General features: G+C 39.5%; 1 protein-coding gene across 3 annotated transcripts in view; it reads right to left on the minus strand.

Moving 5' to 3' along the window:
* Positions 1-20,563, minus strand: part of LOC133280283 (uncharacterized) — a 32,774-nt gene extending 12,211 nt beyond the window's left edge. Inside the window, exons 1-9 of one of the 3 annotated variants that reach the window (XM_061474832.1) lie at positions 20,304-20,563; positions 14,421-14,647; positions 11,277-11,396; positions 10,210-10,329; positions 8,410-8,529; positions 3,298-3,420; positions 2,271-2,353; positions 921-1,046; positions 32-77 (exon numbers count right to left, since the gene is read on the minus strand). In XM_061474832.1, coding sequence (XP_061330816.1) covers positions 32-77; positions 921-1,046; positions 2,271-2,353; positions 3,298-3,420; positions 8,410-8,529; positions 10,210-10,329; positions 11,277-11,396; positions 14,421-14,646 — 964 coding nt within the window. In that variant the 5' untranslated portion in view covers position 14,647; positions 20,304-20,563. Of the gene's footprint in view, positions 1-31; positions 78-920; positions 1,047-2,270; positions 2,354-3,297; positions 3,421-8,409; positions 8,530-10,209; positions 10,330-11,276; positions 11,397-13,095; positions 13,874-14,420; positions 15,159-20,303 lie in introns of those variants that run through there. The other 2 variants (XM_061474833.1, XM_061474834.1) reach the window with 2 other exon arrangements.
* Positions 20,564-20,705: the final 142 nt, after the last annotated feature.

Raw genomic sequence — 20,705 nt, forward strand, 5'->3', positions numbered from 1 at the left:
TAGCATGCTTTATGTCCAAGATATTGCTTACCACTGGTAGCCAAATTCCGTAGGCAAACACATGCCTGGCTTGAAACCTGCTTGTGCCAAAGAGTAAAAAAAGAAAAAAAGAACGAGGGAGGAAAAAAAGAAGCAGTTTCAGTAACGCATGTTCTTGCCTATTGTACATAAAATAAACACGACAACACTAGCAAGCTATTACATTATCTTCAGAGAACAAATCTGGGGAAATTATCTTTTATATTATTTTTCCAAAGTTTTGATAAACTTTCTTTAACCTGCATGTGTATCAGTCATCCTGCTGTTGATGAGAAAGAGCCAATGGGGTTCAGATGTTGGTTTATTTTAAAATGTCAGATAAGTTAGAGGAAAATTGAATGAATTTGTCTCATTTGCTTCACATTTTTTTCACCTTCCTCCTACATGGAACTTAAGGTTCCACTCTTAAATCCTGAATGGTGGCTTACTGAAATTTCTTTGATGCGGCTCCAACAAAGCAAAATTTTCAAGATGTTATTCTCTGAAGCCATATGAAAGTTAAGGATAACAAAAAGGAAAAAAAGGTAGCATAATAGATGCTTCAGAAACCTTCTGTCAGACACAGTAATCAAAGATCATTGAGAACCTGGACAGAGCACTTCAAACATGTAGTTTCAAGTTTAAGGAATACAGGTCATTCTAGTCTAAAGGAAGTGGCCAGGGCTGTAGAACAACTTCAGTGACTTCCTGTCTCTTTCGCCACACATTGACCTTGTACAACCTATGTATCTTCTAATATATGTCTTTTCTCATGGGAAAGATGCTGCATAGGTGCCTGTACAGCACATGAGCAGAACTGTGCAAGACTAAAATGAGTAGCCCAAGTTTATAGCTCTACTCTGATACTAAGTTTTTACACAAAGAGAAAGCTACAGCTTTACCTTCTCCACGGAAGAGGACAGGAGAGAGATAAGTGTCCGCAACAGGAATCTGTTGCTGGGTCTCAGCATGGCTTCATGGTACTGAACATTGGCTGCCACGTTGCTCAGAGCAGCACAGCTGTAATACTGCAGAGAACAGATTAAAAAGGAGAGAGAGGAGGTCCCATTGGTGACATGTTGAGAATGCTAAAAATAAATTGGAGAAATACTCACACTTAGACCTGGTGAAAATAAAGTAGTTTTTCATCTTAAGGGTGTTTTATTGGGTAGATGTGCTTATTAGCCTGAGTGCACTTCCTCAGGGAAAAGCGATACAATTTGCTATAGCTATGACTGCAGTCATACTGTGGCAACTGCATGTTGTACAAGCCCTTTAGGATGCTTGGTATTTGGGAATGTACTGTGCTGCTGCAAGGACACTGCTGCTGGCACCTAAGTTAGGTCATCTGCATCTTCTTGTAGTGCATGTTTACATTTCTTTACTCCAACTGGATGTAGACATTGCCCTAGCATGCCAAGACATCATTTTCAAATGATTTAAACATTAATGCTAGGAAGAGTTGTATATATATGAGTATGTAGTACTAGGGAGGTATAATTAGAAGAAGCAGCTTGAACTGCATCAAAGAAAATTTTAAGGTGAATCTCAGACAAAGCTGATAAGTTTTCAGAAATTCCAGAAGCTCCATCCCTTCAGACATTTAAAAGAACTCTGAATAGAGGTAACAAAACTAATGCAGGAAACAATTCTATTACTACTCCAAGTACTACTTGGAGGACTGCACGAATGAGCTAGTGGATTTTAAGGTTTACAGCTCTGATTCATAGTTTTTCACCCACATACTTTTGAACTAAGACTGGTGCTCTGTTAAATGTATAGAATCATAAAAAGGTGTCTGTGGTAGGCATAAAATAGGAAGATTTCCCAAACATTTACAGTAATAAGAAAAAAAATCTACAAGTTAAGCCTTCTCAGATCACTTGGTAAAATTGCTTAGAGTGGAAAATCAGTTAGGATGAAAAAAAAACAGCAGAGGAAGAAGCCTATCTGCAACTTGTCTGATGATCTGCAACACACAAGAAGGTAACCACATATCTGTGCATGTGTTAGTGTGCTGGCAGATGCACTTCTGAATCATAACCTTTCTCTTGTGGAGCTAGATAAATTGGGTGCTTTGAATACATATTATCTGACTGCACTGAGTTTCACTGAGATGTTCTCATAGGTTTTCTCACTTCTCTAGTGAAACCTTCTCTCCTCTCCACCTTTTCATTTCTGTGTGCTGTGGTTTGTGCTCTCCTTACAGTCACGCTGTTACTGTTTAAAAATCTGACCTGTTTGAGCCATACCTGCACTTCTGAGTCAGGAGATTCCAACAGCAAGGCAAGAACTGGTAGGGCTCCTTCCTTGCATAGGACCTGTTGGATTTTCTCTGCCATAAAAAAAAAGGGGGGGGGGGGGGAAACGTTGTTAGTCTCTTTCCCCTTCCCTCCCTCTCATCTGGAGGCACCATTCAAAAGTGATACACGCAACCACTGAATTCTAGAGTGCTGATGCTGTCCAAATATATGCCAGTCAGTGTGACTGGAGAGTATGAAATTTAGAGCTTGTTCCAATATAGCAGTATGCAGACATTTCAGCAAAATGACTAGCAGGCTATCTGAGTGATTAAGCCTTTGCTGGCTGTATGCTAAAGACTGTTGTGAGATTCTGAATTGCTGAAGAATCTGAGAAGCCTCAGGTATGATACTGACCATAATTTCATGTTTAAAAATCAAATTCTTTAAAATTTCTTAACAGTAACATAAATATAATAGCCAACTGTTCCTTTCCCTTATATATATAAAAAGAGACATTACTCGTAACTGTACCATTTAGCTGTGTGGGATAATGGTATCACCTAGACAGGTGAGACAATGTTGTTTTGTTTCAGAGTTAATGTATGGTGTGCACATATTATTGCGGAGAATGAAAAACTGCTTTTGCTAAAGCTGTTTGCAGATATCCCAAGAGCTTTTAATGTCTGGCCCATAATAGTTACATTTTATGTCTTCTAACATCAAGTTAGGGATTCAAGTTAAATGTTCCTAGCGCTTGATCTTGTTCTGAGATTGCTTCAAAGTACCACCAAATGTGCTGCTAACTTTTTGGACCAAGTTATTTCTTTAACAAATCCCTTGGGACTAAAAAAATCAAGCCTTTCTATTTTGGTACCAGGCAAAAAAGGATCTGTGTTAGCTAAAGAGAGGCCATACAAAGGAAATAATGTGTTGCTCAGATATGCTTTTATTCTTGCCTTAACCTTTTTCAATTATTTTTCTATCAGTGAGAAATTTTCTTTTGGCAATTTTAGATAAACCGTTAGTCAGAAAGTACCTGATTGTGTGAGGTTGAGAATAGCACCAACTGCATTTTGTTGGACTCTAGGATCATAGGAATTGGCAAGAGACAGTAGGGGTGTAATTCCTTGAGCAGCGCCAATAGCCTCTCGGTTGGACTCTGGAGAAGAGAATCAGAGAAAGAAAGAAGACATTGCCATCTGACTGTAAGCCAGGAGCAGGACAACTGGAAGGACCAGATTTCTTTTCAATGTTTTTATTCTTCAGTATATATCAAAATTCCTCTGTATGCTCAAAGGAAACTCAAGAATTCCAAGAGCCCAATAGGAAAGAAATTCATGAATTCTGTATTAGTGATAGATCACAGCTGATTCAATGCTTTTGTGACTGGGATGATTAAAAAAAAGAACCATAAGTCCCCTTAAACAGGTTAGCAAGGTGTCATACTTTGCCTTGTACCTCTGGTATGTCTGATCAAGTTGTGCAGTGTGCCAACCCAAAACTACACAAACAACTGCAGGGAAGACTGAATTAATGTAGCAGAGTGTATTCAGGGCCAGTTTCTCTCTTTGAATGTGCCTGTGTCACTCCTTTGAAAGCTACAGACAATGCAGAGGTTTCCAAAGACAGAATTTGATTTAATCACTGGAATTTGAAAAGATGCTTCTTCTCTGAAGTGGTGATGCTTCCTTGCATGGCAATATATTAAGCTGTACAGTTGTACCTAACATCCTGGAGGCCAAGGAAAATCCAAAAATGTATCTGCAGAGTCCCTTGAGACACTTGAATGAAAAACTGGGGGGAAAAACCTTAATACTATAAAATTAATTATATACTATAAAATACTATATAACATTTATATACCATGTATACCTTGTATATATTCCATATGATAGTTATACTGTGCTATGAAATACAATATGATTTAGAAAAAAAACCCTCCTTTTAGTTTTACTCCTTTTGTTTTGCACTTACTGAAGGTAGCCTCAGCTGTGTTGTATAGAAGAGAATCTTTCCATTATGCTCTTCCCTGCCCCTCTACCATCAAAAGAATTAACCTGCTGATACACTGAGACAGCTATGGTCCTCTCCCCTTTACTGTCTTGTTTATAGATTATCTATATTTGTATCTTAGAAGCATTGTGGTGGCACAGTTTTGAAAAAATAAGGTGGCGTTGGCAGTGGTGTTCTTTGAAATTAGTGTGATTTAAATGAGAATTAGACCAATGAGTTGTTTTAATATAGTATTCTTCAGATTATTTTGTAAAAGGAAAAAGCCAAGTTCATAGTCTACAGCTTCCATTGTTTAGATGAGCCAAACTGCCACTGAAGACCACAGAAGTTTTAGTTGAGCATTGCTTCATTTTTGTACATTTCTAGACAGCTTAGACAATGGCCAGTGTCTGGAAGTTTGCTGAGAGAAACATGAAGCAGAAAAAAAACAAGAAATATGAATGGATGTGTCCTGGGTTCAGCAGTAGCAGTAAGTTTTCTCCTTCTTGGTAGCTGGTGCAGTGCAGTGTTTTGACTTTCAGCCTGGGAACAGAGCTGATAACAATGATGTTTTGGTTTGGCCAAAGACTTTGTGAGCCTCATGCTCTGCCAGGGAGGAGGGGAAGCTGGGAGGAAGCAGAGACAGGACACCTGACCCAAGCTAGCCAAAGAGGTATTCCATACCACAGCACGTCATGCCCAGGAGGTAACGGTGGGTTAGCCGGAAGGGTGGGGAGACTGCAGGGTTGGAGGAGGTATCAGTAGGCGCTTGGTCGGGCTGGGGGGGGCAAGTTATCAGTCAGCTGGTGGTGAGGTGTTGTATTCTCTTCCCTTGTTATTTCCTTTATCATTATTATCATTGGTGGCAGCAGTAGTGATTTGTGTTATACCTTAGTTACTAAACTGTTCTTATCTCAACCCGTGGGAGTTGCATTCTTTTGATTCTCCTCTCCGTCCCTCTGGGAGTAGGGAAAGGGAAAGAAGGAGGGGAGTGAGTGAATGAGTTGCCTGACTGGGTTTAAACCACGACAGGATGAACTCAACTTTTTAGGTGCCAACTAACTTAGTTAAGAGAAAAAAAAAAGTCATTATTTTTCTATGTGGAGCCTATCTATAATGGAGAACTGACAGACACAGATAATCCAGGATATTTATTCAAGTATACTTCAGCCAGTATTAATTTAGTCCAGGACAAGTCCTTTCTGCCTTCATATGCATATTTTATGCTCAAGAAAGTCTTTTTAGAAAGGAACCACATATTCAGATGCTACTCTAAAGTTGGGAAATCAGTAATATCTACTCAAGTTGGATTTTAATAACTCACCTTGAAACCTCTATTTATAAGTTATTTCTATCCATTCTCTGCCACTTGTGTGCTTGAAAGTTCTCCTGTCAGTACAATTTTGAATGTGTTCTACACCTAGTGCATCCTCCTTGTTTAGCATAATGCAGATGTTCAGGCCTCCCTAAGCCCTTGCTGTGAATGTTTAGTTCTGTTCCTGTATAGTCCTAGAAGAGTTCTTACCCCAGAGCTGATTATTTTTACTCAGAAGACTGAAAAGATGCAGATAGTTGCGAATGTGCCTGTGTCTTTTTGCTGTGTGGGCAAATGCTAGTGTTGGAACAAACTGACCTTCAAATCCTGTTTATCTGAATAGGTTTGTTTGCTGCTTTTATTTTTGGCTACCTATTGCAGCAGATAAGCACCAGATACCCCATCTTATGTAAAATTTGCAGTAACACTGCTAAACAGCTTCACTCTGTACAGTCTTGCATGTTCACTGAATCAGAATTAAGATACATCACATTGCCGTTCTTGGATTTAGAGTTTAGTCATTTTAAAGCTATCTAAGGAACCACCTAATTTGGTTGTGCTTCCATATATATTTTTTTAAACCACTCTGAAGCATGAATGGCTTAGTTAAAGGACATGACTGAATGGGATACTTTTCTCAAGCAGACCCTTTAGGATACCAGAGTCTGGAGTTAAAATGAACTCTAGAGAATTGCCTCTTGTTTTAGTCTCATTGCTGTGGTACCTAAATATAGTCTGAAAAAGATATAAATGGATCTAGCCCACCTAAATCCTAAACTGGGACAGAAATCCTCAACACTGATAACATCTCAGGAAGCAACCCAGCCTATGCACTTGCAGGACCGCCTACCTCTATTCTATGTTCAGCAGATGGCTTCCTATCTAGTTTGAAAGCTCCTTGAGTGCTTAATTTGAACTACTTGTGCATAGAAGTACACTTAAGAGAGCGTGCAAGTCATTAGGTGAACATCCTCTCCAGAGAATGAAGTTGGATTAAATCTGGAGTGGCTGAGGGTTTCTTGCACTCTGGGTTAAAGACTGAGACACCTAGAAGGGCAACAGTGCCTTCAGGACTAAGGAATGTCCTTACATCCCCAAACAAGTTGCTTTCTCTGTGGGCTGCTTAAAACAGGTGAAGTGATATCTCTCTGCAGATCTTTGGGATAACTTCACTGATCATACATAAAGTCCTTCTAGTGCCAGGTACCTAAAACTTTAGTGATGCCATGTCTAATTTAGGCATTTCAATGAGGCAATTTACAGTTCACATAAAGTAATGTAGCATACAGAATTCTTAACCTGACCGTAATAATATGCAATGCTTAAAAATAAGTTTCAAAGAGAAAAGTCTTTAAAAAATGGCAAATAATCATACAAGAATAAAATGCAAATCAGCACTTTCATGTGGTTGGATCCTGCTTATGCACTCCACAACATAAATACTTGAATCGGAAAACAACACTTGTACCATGCTTCTCTCAGCCTTCTGGGAGATCTGACTGCAACTTCCCAGGCTGGAGAGGGAAGCTGGTGAAATAAGCACTATAGGAAGGGAAATAAATGTTATTCATGGCTGTCTTACATGCCTTTACACAATCTGTACAGTAGAATTACACAGTTTTCAAAAGGTAGAATAAGCCAGACTGACCTGATAACCTTTCTTTTGGTAACTGTGGTTTATCTGTCTGGATGCCAGGAAAATATCTATATCATGATATGAAATATGCATAGTTAAGTAAGAGAAGTTGGTGACAAATCCAAGTACATGATGGATAAGGAACTGACTAAAAGCAAGCTGGCAGCAAATTTTGAAAAATGGAAATTCCACATATAGCCTGAAAGGAGGCTGTATGTGGAATTCCACAAGTACTGGTCTGTAGTTGGCTTTGAACCAGAAAGTTTATACAAAGGTGTGAGCGCAGCACTGTCAATGCAGTGGATGACTAGAATATTTTACAAATAACAGATAAGTTAGAAGACCAAAGCAACAAAACCAGAATGAAACCTTAAAGTACAAATGCAGGCAAGTGTACTTGGAAACATTTGTTGCAGACCCTTAATTAATTGGTGTCTGCTGGAAACAGCAACAGAGAACTAGAAAGACTAAGCTGATTTACAGCTGCAGCATGACAATATCACTGTGATGCAATCACGAGAAAAACAAGTGTTATTAAGAGACATACTATAAAACATATTTCCCTGGATGCCACAGTAGAAGATACAGGTAAGACCTGAGCTGAAATACTGCACATTTCTGGTGACCTCTCTTTCAGAAGAGATAAATTAAAAGTGGAAATCCTGTACCATTTATGTACATCTTAAGACTGTAACAATGCCTGAGCTCTGTTGTATCACAAAACAGCAGACGCAATTCTATGTTCTTTTTCTGGAATATACAATTGGCACCCAGAAGGACTATGAAGATGAATGGAGAGCCTCACTTACAGGAGGTGACTTAAATGAGTTTGGCTTTTTCTGTCTAGTAAAATGAAGGAACCTCATCAGCATAGACCTCAGAAAGGCAGAACTGCAGAAGCAAAAGCCAGTGTAGATGCTAAATAAGATAAGCTGGTCATGAATATATTTAGGTTGGAAATCAGAAAAAGGTTTGTAATCATAACAGAGTGAAGGTCAGAAACACTGAGAAAAAAGATCTTACCTGGAATCTCAAGAGGTTGAATTTATGATGTGGGAATACCAAAATTTGTTGCTGCATCTTATGACTCTTAAACCAATTGCAAATAGGTTGTTTCACATTGAAATATGACGTAAGAGCTGAATCTACAAGAGCTGAATCCTTTATCCACAGGAGAGGATAAAGGGAAAGCATGGCACACTCACCTGAAACTGCCAAAGTCATGGTGCAGGCACAGGAATTACACTGGACAGTGGCATCCTCTGACTCGAGCAGATCCAGAATTGGCTCAAGTAAACCCATTTGGACAACTAATTCTTTGTCAACTATATATAAATTCAAGAAAAATGGACAAACAATAAAAGTAAACAGTTAATGCCTTTGTGAAGATAATGTATTTTCCTTTGATGGCTTTGGGGGTCTATACTATGATTATGCGACATAGGCCAAACATGGAAACAACTTGAAAGGCACTCACAGTCCCTAGCTTGTTTTGCTTGATTCCTCTGCAGACTCATGAAAGAGTGCAAGTCGTTCTATTTCAGAAAATCCCAAACATTTCTGGTAGCAATTCTGGTTTCAAACATAAGGTTCATTTTGAAAAGTGCAGCTGCAGCACTATTTTTTACTTGTAAATAATGGCATGATATTTGCAGCAAGATCCTTAAAAAAGAAAGCAAGCTAGCTTTATTGAAGACTGACCCTGTCTTCTGCAGTTATGGGCTAGTGTAATGGCATATCTGTTTTGGCCCAGGTGCCAGGGAACACAGTAGTTGATGCAACAAGGACTCCATTGACATGGTGTGGGGACATATCCTGTCTATCAAGATGAACTTTACTGGGAAGTTTTTCATCTGCAGCTCCCAGATCCTACATCAATTATATTTTGCCCTATTAGCTACAGAAGAAAGGGAATTCTATAACACAATCTTTTTTGTTTTTTTAAATCTGTGAGCAATTTAAGACAAAGGTCCTGTTAATAAATAACAAGAAAATAAGCCCTGTCTCATAGGCAGAATGTATTACACCTGCATCTGTTGAAAAGCTAAGTGGTGGGCTCTTGATCCAAGAATGAAAATTGTATTAACTGTTCCCACAACTTTGGAATAATTTATCAGCCTTTGCATACAGATCCAAGATCTCTTGCCACATGATGTAATCTAGTTGAAGGGGTGACGTGAGCTGGCAGTGTGTGCTCGCAGCCCACAGAGCCAACCGTATCCTGGGCTGCATCAAAAAGGAGCGTGACCAGTAGGTCAAAGGAGGTGATCCTGCCCTTCTACTCTGCTCTCTTGAGACCTCACTTGGACTACTGTGTGCAGTACTGGTGTCCTCAACATAAGGACATGGAACTGTTGGAACAAGTCCACAGGAGGGCCACAAGAATGATCAGGGGGCTGGAGCATCTCCTGTTATGAAGACAGGCTGAGAAAGTTGGGGCTGTTCAGCCTGGAGAAGAGAAGGCTGCATGGAGACCTCATAGCAACCTTCCAGTATCTGAAGGGGGCCTATAAGGATGCGGGGGAGGGACTCTTCATTAGGGACTGTAGTGACAAGACAAAGGGTAACAGCTTAAAACTTAAACATGGGAAGTTTAGATGTAAGGAAGAAGTTCTTTACTGTGAGGGTGGTGAGGCACTGGAATAGGTTGCCCAAGGAAGTTGTGAATGCTCCATCCCTGGCGGTCTTCAAGGCCGGGTTGGACAGAGCCTTTGATGACATGATTTAGTGTGAGGTGTCTCTGCCCATGGTAGAGGGGGTTGGAACTTGATCTTAAGGCCCTTTCCAATCCTAACTCTTCTATGATTCTATGATTCTATGTGGTATATCCTGATGCCACTAGAATCTATCTGGTCTGCAGATAGAGACTCCCACGTTTCCTATCGGGAACACAGAAAAAGGAATTTGGATTTGTGTAGACCTGGCCATGTAGATGTGCCCTCCTTCTGCCTGACTGGCTGAAGAGGTATTTTTTCACCTGAAGAGAACATGTGTTAATTACTCACTGTTTCCTTCCAGCAAGAAGTTTACAAGGGACAAAGAAGACATCTGCTGCACCTCCAGGTCAGCAGACCTTAGTAACGCATAGAAGGGTTCCAGATGCTCCACAGGCAGGGAGATGTTCACTGGAGGAATGAGAGGAAATATTGAGGACTCTCATGGTTCACTGCAGTCACATTTATCTCTTGTTGGTCTTAAGCCTCAGGTGTTCCCATATATAGGCTGAGAGGTATTCCCCTTCATTTAAATCCATTGCTACTAGCAAAACAGGGCAAGTTTCCTGAAAAGGATTTGAATAATCAAGTACTTCAAAAACATCACAGGAAGGGAAGCAATTTGCCTTGCTGCCAAACAAGTCATTCCACCCCACAGGAGCTCCTCATGTTGTGGCTATCTGCACTTTCAATCTAACAAAAAAGCCATGGTATAAAGCTATCAAGCCAAGTGTCAGAATTCTTTCCTTGAAGTAAATGTAAAACAAAATAAATAAATCACAGCTTGCTTGTTGCTGGGATTCTTACCTTTTTATAAGACCCAAAATCTTGCTAGAAGTTTGTTTGGCATATCTAGGCTGACTTTCAACTGTTTGCAAATTACCTCAGAATCCAAGTGCTCCCATGTAATAGTCAGGACAAAGAACATCTCCTTCATAAATTTCCAGTAGGATCTGACCTCTAGAGCTTTGTCCTCTTCCAAAAATTACATAAAACCATAAATGTTCCATTATGTCCATTTCCTTCCACCACATTTTGACCATGCTGTTCTCAGGAGATCCAGTATATACTGACTCTAACTACTTTGGGTTCTACTGAGTTTTACAGAAGTAGTACAATTACATAAATGACAGTCTTTTATAATCATGACAGATATCTCCTCATGGTAAATCCCAGAATGATTCTGCCCACATGGATATGATGGCATTTTCATTTTCCTTAGCAAACAACATAGCATGAAAGAAAAAAAAAGTAAGAGAAAGAAATTTGATTAATAAATCAAAGGGAGTTTCACAGTTGGAAATAATACTTTTGTTTATAATTATGTGAAAATTTTTTAGTGCACCAAAATAACTTACTGTGCTGACTCATATGCAAGTAATAGAGGGCAGCAGACTGCTGTAAACCTGCGTTTTCTGAAAAGGCTAAGGTCCTCAAGGCCTCCAGAGGGTCCTTTCCAAGGGGTGACATTTCAAAACCTAAAGAGGTACAATGACAGCACAGACTCAATCACACCTGTAAAGGGTTAGTTTACCAAAAGAAGTTAAAACACATAAGGATTTTAGCACTGCAACAACTCCATAGAGCCCATCTGTCCTTATTCATGTTTCAATGAGCAACAGCAGTAAATGAACCTGGAATAACCTATCCTTATCAATGCCTCTTGTGAAGCTCACAAAGCTAGTGATTGGAAGCAAGATAAATTATAACCTTTAGACACTTTTATGCTCTACAATATAAATGCAAGTGTTCTTGTTCTCCATAAAAATCTTTATCTTTTCCTGAATCACAGAAAATCTTTGTTAAAATATATTTACTGAACATGGTGTTCTTAGATATAAAAAGAGTACATATTTCTAATTTACTGCATTTTAAGTTCACCATATTTCCTGTCCTGGATATTACAATAAAGGATTTCAGGGAACAGCAACATAGTTTGCAAATGGGCTTGCCTCAGGCTCAGATTTGTAGAATGAGTCTACCTGGTTTTGAGTATGACAGCTCCCCTATGAATAAACCAGATGTTCAGCAAAAGCCATCAAGCAATAGCAGTCGTGCATGACTTCTGTAAGTCACTATATAATGTCCTTATAATGTGTGGAATGGAGCAGCAGAGAGGAAAAAAATATGAGTCACTGAACCACTGCTCAACAGTATAAACTGTTTGAAAGGTAATGAAGTAATTAATTGACTGGTGGAGCACACAACTGTAAGATACATTTTCAGAAAACAGATTAAAGCAGGGTATTAAAGATTGAAATATCTCTATGAATAAGATCTAGCTACTTTACCTCTTATGGGATAAAGAGATGAGAGAGACGTGAGGGGTGTGAGCTTTCATGCCTCACTGCAAAATTCAGCCAGTATCTCAAGCCATTAGAAGCTGCTGACATGTCAAGAGTAGTAAACTCCTACTTTCAGGATTACATAAGTGGGTTTCACAAAAGAACTGCTTCATATAGAGGTCAATTTTGTTTAATAATTAACAATACACACAGAGGGAAGGACTAGCCAGTGTGCATAAGATTTTGGAGAAAAAAAAAACAATCAAATCTCTTCATGTGTTTTAATTCCGTTCCTTGCACACCGACTATCTGAATCTCCCTCATATCTCTGCATTTTTGTTTGGGAGAGAGATAAAGCAGAAGCCAGTTAAAATCTTCACCTGCTGTAATATCAAGTATTTGCTGCCCTAGCTAATAGCTGAGTACGATGATCAACCATGAAATCTATCCTTGCACCCAAGTTGTCAAAATGTTGGCTCTCTGCTTATTATAATTTGTCCAGAATTGACGCTGGGTTTGATCCATGTTGGAATAAACTACACAGGTGAGTGCCAAGGTAAGAGGCAAGTGTCTTGTTTCTCTGTGAAGCTTCCCTGCCTCCATCTGTCCTGGCAGCAGGATTTAGTCGCTCAGAGAATTAACCTTGGTTCTTCTTCCTGGGTGCTGTGTATGTCCCATCATGGACATTGGGATCTCCCTAAAAGCACATACTGCCATCTGTGTACTGCTTTCACAGAAGCTCTACGCTCCCTGCTCCTGTACCCCAGCTCCTGAGTATCCAACACAAAGCAGCCTTTTCAAGAACCATCTCAAGAGATTAAAAGATTTTTCAAGGAAACAAGTCTTTTCAGGAAGCACCAGTGAGTGCTGCAAAGGGTCATTCCAGCCTCACCATTTTTTCCCAGATCATCCCTTCACTGCTCCTGATCCATCAATTGATCTGGGGTACTACCAAGACAGTTTATTTATATAGTCAGGAGTAATCTAGCCTTTAGAAGAAAAAGTTCAGCCCTGGAAGATCTCCATTGTCCATCAAGATGAAAGATCTGTATATGGACTTTAGGATTCAGACAGTGCTTAATGTGCAATAATTAGTGAAGCATATCAACAGCACAAGACCCCCCACATTCATAGGGTAATGACTCCAACTAATACCAGCTGAGTCTAATGAATGTGTGTTCCCAACAATCAGCGTCACAGCAATTATTCCAAAGGTTGTTCCATGACGGAGTATTTCAAAGAGCATTAACTGTCACACCAGGGGAAAAAACATCTCTTCTGGTCCCCCTCACAAGATAGTTTTATGTCGCTGGAAAGGCAAGTAAAGAAATAGTAGTTTGTGTTCCACACCCTTCACACAAAGTAAAGTAGAAGGCTATGTAATTTTGTGAGTAGCTTTAGCACAAAGTTGTTAAAGCAATATACCCAATGAGCTGTGAGCCAAAGCAAAACCAAACAAGCAGTGGCCCTACCTAAGCTTGAGACAAGGAATATTTTTAGGTTGGACAACTGACAAAACACACTAATCCAAGGTGATACTCCGTGACTGCAGGAGTGAAATAAAAAGAGTTTTCCTATTGATATTATAGGACAGGATAGAGAGAACATCACTGGATCTACAGGGGAATTAGGCAGGTAGCCTATAAAGCAGGGGAAGAGTTATGGATCTACTTTTGATTCAAGTGGAATCCCATGATTGTGTTTAAAATGTTTGCACAAAAGCAGTTAGGCAGACCAGTTGCTTGGAATTCTGTGAGCCCAGTGGTGCTTGTCCCAAGGCAACTTCCCCATGCATACATTGCGGCAACTGAGCCAGGACCACACTGTGATTTGGCTGCTCACAGCTCGGCACTCATGGCACATCCAGTGTTAGTACAGCTTGTTTCCAGCTTTGTGACTTCAGTGACTGACTTCAAAATTTAACTTCAGCTACCAGGAGGACTCACATTTATGAAATGTTTACCTGGGCTATGTAGTAACAGTGGTGGCAGAGCAAGAAAGTGACTGACCGTTTCTACCTAGATACAACTGTTACACCACTTGAGCCCTTGGTGTCCTGTACTCAAAGAAAATACTCTATAGCTCTGGCTTTCCTACATCATCACCAAGCTGCTTCGTGCCATGCCAAAGCAGTTCAGACAACAATCTCTTTTCTACCCACAAAATGAACCTCCTTGTTCTTTCACAACCCTTTTGGAAAAAAACAAGCCCTCTTACCTGTTTCAATATGCTGCAGAAACTCCTGTGCTGTCACCTTCTCATGAGGTTGCAGGATGGGTTTGTACAACCGCTTGGCTTTAGAGCTGTTTTGTTTTAAGCAGAAGCATTGGCTTATCAGAGTTAAGCATTCCTTGATGCCCTGCACGAGGTCGGAAGACATCCTCTGAACAAAGGTCATGAAGTCCCGCAGCAGCTGCATGCATCGTCCACACAGTTGACCCATTCTGGCTCCAAAAACAGAGCAAAGCAAGAGGAAAATGAAGGAGATGGAAAGAAGAGTTTCTTCTCAACTTGTCCACTTCTTGCACTAACTTACTGTCTTAGTGTTTGTCCCGTCTTACAGATATTAACACCATACCATGAGCAGCTGTTGTAAGCAAACAAACTTCTGCATCCAAACAGCTACATTGCACAATAAGCCTGGCTTTTGCAGATCTCCCAGTCTACAAAACATTATTTAAAAGGCTGGGCTGGAGCCACACTCAAACACCCTCCCCTTGCTTGAAGAAAATGATGATCTAAGCACATTCTGTGGAGAACAAACAGAGTTTAACTCCTGGAGCATTCACCAAAGCCTTCATGAGGCTAGAAAAGCTCTGGGATAAAGGAAAAAGCTACCTCAGTTTTTGTAAGGCAGCTTTCCACATGAAAGGTAGGCACCACCTTGTTTGCATGTGTACAGGCTGCAACCGCCAATGGGAGAGGAAGATCAGAAAAAAAAAAAATAAAGAAGCATGTGAACAGGTTTTTCCAGTTTTTGCTGGAGCACATACCAGAACAAAGGCCCTGTTGGACAAACAGCTCATAGCCCAGCACCCAGCCAAGTGAGACTTTGCAAACCAGCAAGAAGAGAAAAACAGAAAAAAAAATAAAAATACAGTGACCAAATAATTTAGAAGTATGTTTTCCTCCTGTCAGTCAAGTCCTGCAGAGTGGGCTGGATAAGCCAGCAATGGGAGGATGCAAAAATCATCTGCAGTTTTCATGCAGAAAAAGGTAGCAGAAGGAAAGAGAACAGTTCCACTCTTGCTCCATCCGTTTGCTTAAGTCAGCCTGGTGCATGTTCTCACCCTTTGTTAAACAGTTTTACAAATGACCTTGGCCTAATTAGGGTAGTATGAAGCGTCATTTGCAATACTCTTGAGGTTTCCAGGAAAATCTGGTTTGATTTAAGATCACCCTTTAGGGAACCAGTAGGTACAGGTCTGCTGAGTGTTGATCACTTTTATTAACTTCTCTTTATCCATGGATTTGATGGATTTATTTTAACTATTGCATGTGATATATCTATTGCCAAGTTTTAGCCTCACTGTCCTTTAATACATCTTAAGTTCCTAAATAAATCATGTTTGAAAATCAACCTTTTGTTCTGCACCCATCTCTAAACACTGATGAACAGGCTAACTCAAATCTCACTGGTCTGTCCAGCTACTGCTATTTCTTCTCTTACTTACACATCATTCCCTTAGACACAAATACTATGTGGCAAAAATAAACCCACCTACAACTGTAAACCAAAAGGTATGAGACTTCTATTACACAATGCAATCCATTACAAAGCATCAAGACTTTGATTTTGCTTTCTACTTCTTTGACCAGTCTGCAAACCCACTGAGTTCTGATCTCTGTCTGGCTTCTTAATATTATCAAAAGCGAGGCTAATACTCCTATTTTCTCCTGTTTTTAATAGAGATCTTCTAAAGTATAGGGAACCTGTGTGATTGTCAGGTCCTGCTTCTGCCACTGCTTGCTTTTCACGTTTTGCGCATGATCTTCCATCCTTCAGCTTCCATCCAAAAAGCAGTAAGGTGGCAGATCATACGAATCTATCACATGCTCTGTCTCTTCCTCTGTCCTGTCTACAGAACTCCTAATTGTTGTGAGATCTTTTTCTAAAGTGATTTGAACTGTACTGCACTGAGATGACAAAAAAGCAGGACTGTTTCAATGAGACACTTGTTAGTAATGACTGCCTTTCTGTAACATGTTTCAAGCATTTCAAAATGTATATAGACACTGAAGTAGCTTTCCAATGTATCTGTAATGAAGATGCTCCCAAATGGTTTAAAAACAAGTTTCAGGGGTGCTGTGCTCGTGTAACTCCATTTGAAATAAATGGGAGTTAAATAAATGCACAGCTGAAAATCAGGCTGTAAGTTGCGTGAAGGCATAAAACTCAGGTTTCCCAATGCCTAGTTTCACGATTCAGTCAGTCTCCTTTATATGAAACCACTACTTGAAAGCCAGTGTAGAAAGCTGATTTATGGGTCTTCCAATCTGTTCTGAATTCACAATAGCTGCTATAAAGGTAAAGGTTGCAACCATAAACCCAATGTTTTTGATTAGTTTCATGACTTAGATAGGTTTCCTTATCTGACTGAATAAAATACCAGCCCGAGACCACAGAAGGGAAAAAAATTAGTAGTACTCTAATAGTGTTAAATCATTTTGCTTTCATTCTTCTAAAGAACACGTTCCAAATAGTAGAAGCCCCACACCCCACATCATGATTCCCCCCCCCCCCCCCCCCCCCGGGAAAAAAATCATTTCCTTTGTAAAATGTTAGAAAAAGCCTCTCCAACCACTTCCATTCAGCTGTGTGCAAGAGATTTCCAAGTAGTAACCTTTCTGCATGAAGACTACTTGGAATTCTGTATAAAATGCACTTGGAAGTTTAGATCTACTTACCAAATAACAGAGGAATGCTGTAGCTAAGTGGCACTTTAAACAGAGAGCTTCCACTGGTTCAGAATTTTATCTGCTCTGCAGTTTCTCTGCCAAGGACAGAAAATATTGCTTTTGGGCACAGTCCCTTAAGTATCTGACACTTGCAGTAGGTTTGTTTTGTTCTGAATTAAGAACAGAAAATCTAAAAATATATTTACTTGTTACTAAATTAATTTGCTATTTCACTCATGCAGCATGCAACTGCTTGAACCACTTCTGGAACAGAAATTCCTTTATCTAGTTTGCAATGGTGCATATATTTTGATTTTGTTTGCTCAAAAGTTGATTGGCACTGCAGAGGTGTACACAAATGCTCTTTATAGTCCTCTTTCATACATTACCTAGGGCCTCTTCATTCTAACAGGCCAAAAAAGCCTCAGGAATATTGGAAAAAACAGGTCAACAGATTTTTCTGAGCTACAGTAGCAAATGCGTCCCTCTTAAAGGAAAAAAAAGATAGCTCCAGGTTCCAGATTTTAGAAATACTGTTAACATTGTGATTTTACTTAGTGGATACAAGGACTTCTGGGGAGCATAGGAGTGAGGCAGAGAATGAGAATGTATGGGGACTTACTTAATTTGTGTGTCAGTTAAATGAGAAAATAAAGGAATGCTTAAAAAGCAGTAAAAGAATATACTTATGGTATTCAAGAATCTAAAACTGTAAAAAAGGAACTAAATTTGTATTTTATGAATTTGTCCCATGTAATTTTATTTTTGCAACGTCTTATACATTTTTTTTTCCCTCTCTTCTCTCACCCTTCTGTTCAGTTTAGAAGGCTGTACAATGATGGCTATATATTACTGCTTGGTTAACAACAAATCTGATTTAAAAGGTGATAGCTCCCCTGATGTATAGGTCTTTATTGTCCCCACTCCTGCAGTTAAGGCCTCCTCCCTTGTATTAAATCAGTGCAACTGCTCTTCAAACAAGATCCATGAAAATTGTGGCTTCAAAATAACAACAAAAATAATCAACAAACCAAAGGTCTGAAGTTCTAAAACTGGATCTACCATTGACAAAATAGTAAAATAAAATAAGGAATTAGAAAAAAATGGTTGAGGAAGCAGCACAGTTCTAAACCCTGAGCCCTATGTGTGTAACTTACATTACTACTGAGCTCTTTTAAATATATTATAAAAATATATCTTTTAAATGTATACGTGTGTGTGTATAATTATATATGATGTATATATTCACAATTAAGATTTCAGGACAAAGGCTGAACTGAACCAAGACAGACCCCAGTCATTTAAGCAGGTAGGAAAGCGTATGTGAGGAGTTGAACAATGCAAATTTGTGAAAAACTGTCAAGGGTTACTTCATGGCATAGTAAGGCAGAGCTTTGTTTGCACTCAATGCACTGTAGAGTATAAAAGCTGCTCTCACTGCATCAAATTCCTTGGCTGAGGTATTTGCTTATCCTCACTCAGAGGGAGAGTGCCATCTACTGAAGCATCCCCTTTACACAGCTCCCTTGAAACTTGTCCCACTCATGGATTGACAAAATCTGCCCAAGGGGGTTATAAAACTGAAAAAGGATTTAACAGGAAAATAAGCTGCTTTAGATGCGAATCTTTACTGCAAAGTAACAGCTGCACGTAAAGGACCAGCCCAAAGATGGTAACACCACTGACTTGAGCAAGTCTATGATCCAGTTTTATGAAGAGATTAAAATCTGCCTCATTCTGAGCTTCTTCATTCTTAATAAATCTTTGGAATTGAAGTTACATTATCATCTTGTAACACTTATTCCCTGATGGGATAATTCGATTTCACTGCTGACTATTAACGATGAACTTTGCTACACATTTCCCTTTCCTACATTACTTCTGAGAAGATGTACAAGTACTCAGCTGACTACTGAATAGTGAAGACATCTGCTAACAGTCAGCAAGAGTTTGCCTGGGGCCAGTGATGACACTATGATACTACTATGGTGCTTCTCTGTCTTCATGTACTTTCCCATTGCTTTGAACTTCCGTACTTGATTGTAAATTTTCCAGACTGTTGCTGTATTCCAATAAAGCAGCACTTTGTGTCATGGCCAGAGCTACTATCCCCTATGATAATAATAAACACATAATTAATTCTTTTTTTCTGTTGTTGTTGCTTTGGGTGTTGTTTTTTGTGGTTTTTTTTTTTTACTTTGTAGCAAAAGAGTGCCTCTAAAACATCAAAGGTAGATCAGATGTGCCCCCACACCTCAGAAGTTTAAACAAGCTGTATAAAAAAATACCTGGAATTTTACAAGGTAAATTACCACCTAAAGACATCAAAGATTTGAAGAAGTGTAACAGCTTGCAGAACAGACATGAAAGACCTTTCAGGTTGTGTTTCATAACAATACCCTTAGAAAACCACTGTTTTGGTGTGTTTCAGGTACATACCCTGATGTATTTGCTAACAAGGGGCTGCACTGAAGAATCACAGAACCCATAGCTCAAATGTCAATTTTTTGATAAAACAGGGAGTGAACAAAACTTTAAACAACTTACACTATTTGTCACTATGTAAACATATTTGAAATCATTAAAATATGTTTTCAAAAAGTTTCACGGTATAGCTTGGTTTTTTGGGGTTTTTTTTGGGCAGTGTGTGGTTTTTTTGGGGGAAGTGTTTTAGGTTTGTTTGTTTTTTTTTTTTGTATTCTGGGCCTCTAGTATGTTGTCTTAAATACAATGGAGAACCGAAAGAGTAGAAGTGACCAGCCTTTCTGTCCCAATTAAATATATCCCTTATACCTCAGAAAATATAGGAGAACTCTCCATCACTGAAGAGAAAAAACATGAGCATCCCACAGGTCTTCAGAACCATTAGTAAATGTGTATGTGTAGTTTGCGTGCACCAAAATCCCACAACAGTTCTGGAAACCTTACTCGTCCTAGTAAGCTGGCTTCTTCCCATGAGTCCATTATTGATAGCTTCCATGATCAGCCTCCACACTGACAGTGTCTTTTGTTGGTTATAGCAAAAGTTGGGGCACATGTGCTGCACTTGAGATATAGGTTAGTTACACCTAAACCTGCATAAGGGAAAAAGCATAAAAAAAAAGACAGAGGGAATTGTGTGTCTGTCTAGGCCACGCTGTTCACCAGGTAGCCACAAGTGGTCAGAACTAAAAACTCACTGTTTCAGCACCAGCCACTTACTCGTTGCTGTCTATGCAGAAGGTAGAAGGCCATGCTTAAAGAGCCAGTGCATTACTTTCCCTACTCAGGTAACGGCAAACCAGCATTTGGGAGTTATGCCTGCTTCCCATTTCAAGTGCCTTTATCCTCCACCAGTTGCTTTTGAATGCCTTGGAGTCATTATCCCCTGAACTTAAAAGCTCAGTTAAAACTGTGCATATGCACCTTTCCCAGCTCTTTTTTTTTTAATAATTTTTATACTTGTCTCAGAAATACTATGCAATAGCATTTTAAAAAATAAATCAGCTGTGTAAAATTTCAGCAGCGTCACTTCGTGTTACTCAAGCCCTAGCTTGAGTGTTGTACTTCTCAGCCGACACAATATATTTGTGCACCAGACGGACAACAGCCCACCACTGCGCT

Source organism: Pezoporus flaviventris, unplaced genomic scaffold (assembly GCF_033815535.1).
Source record: "Pezoporus flaviventris isolate CSIRO_AGI_PZ_B2104156 unplaced genomic scaffold, CSIRO_AGI_Pfla_v1 ptg000081l, whole genome shotgun sequence".
Lineage (NCBI taxonomy): Eukaryota > Metazoa > Chordata > Aves > Psittaciformes > Psittacidae > Pezoporus > Pezoporus flaviventris.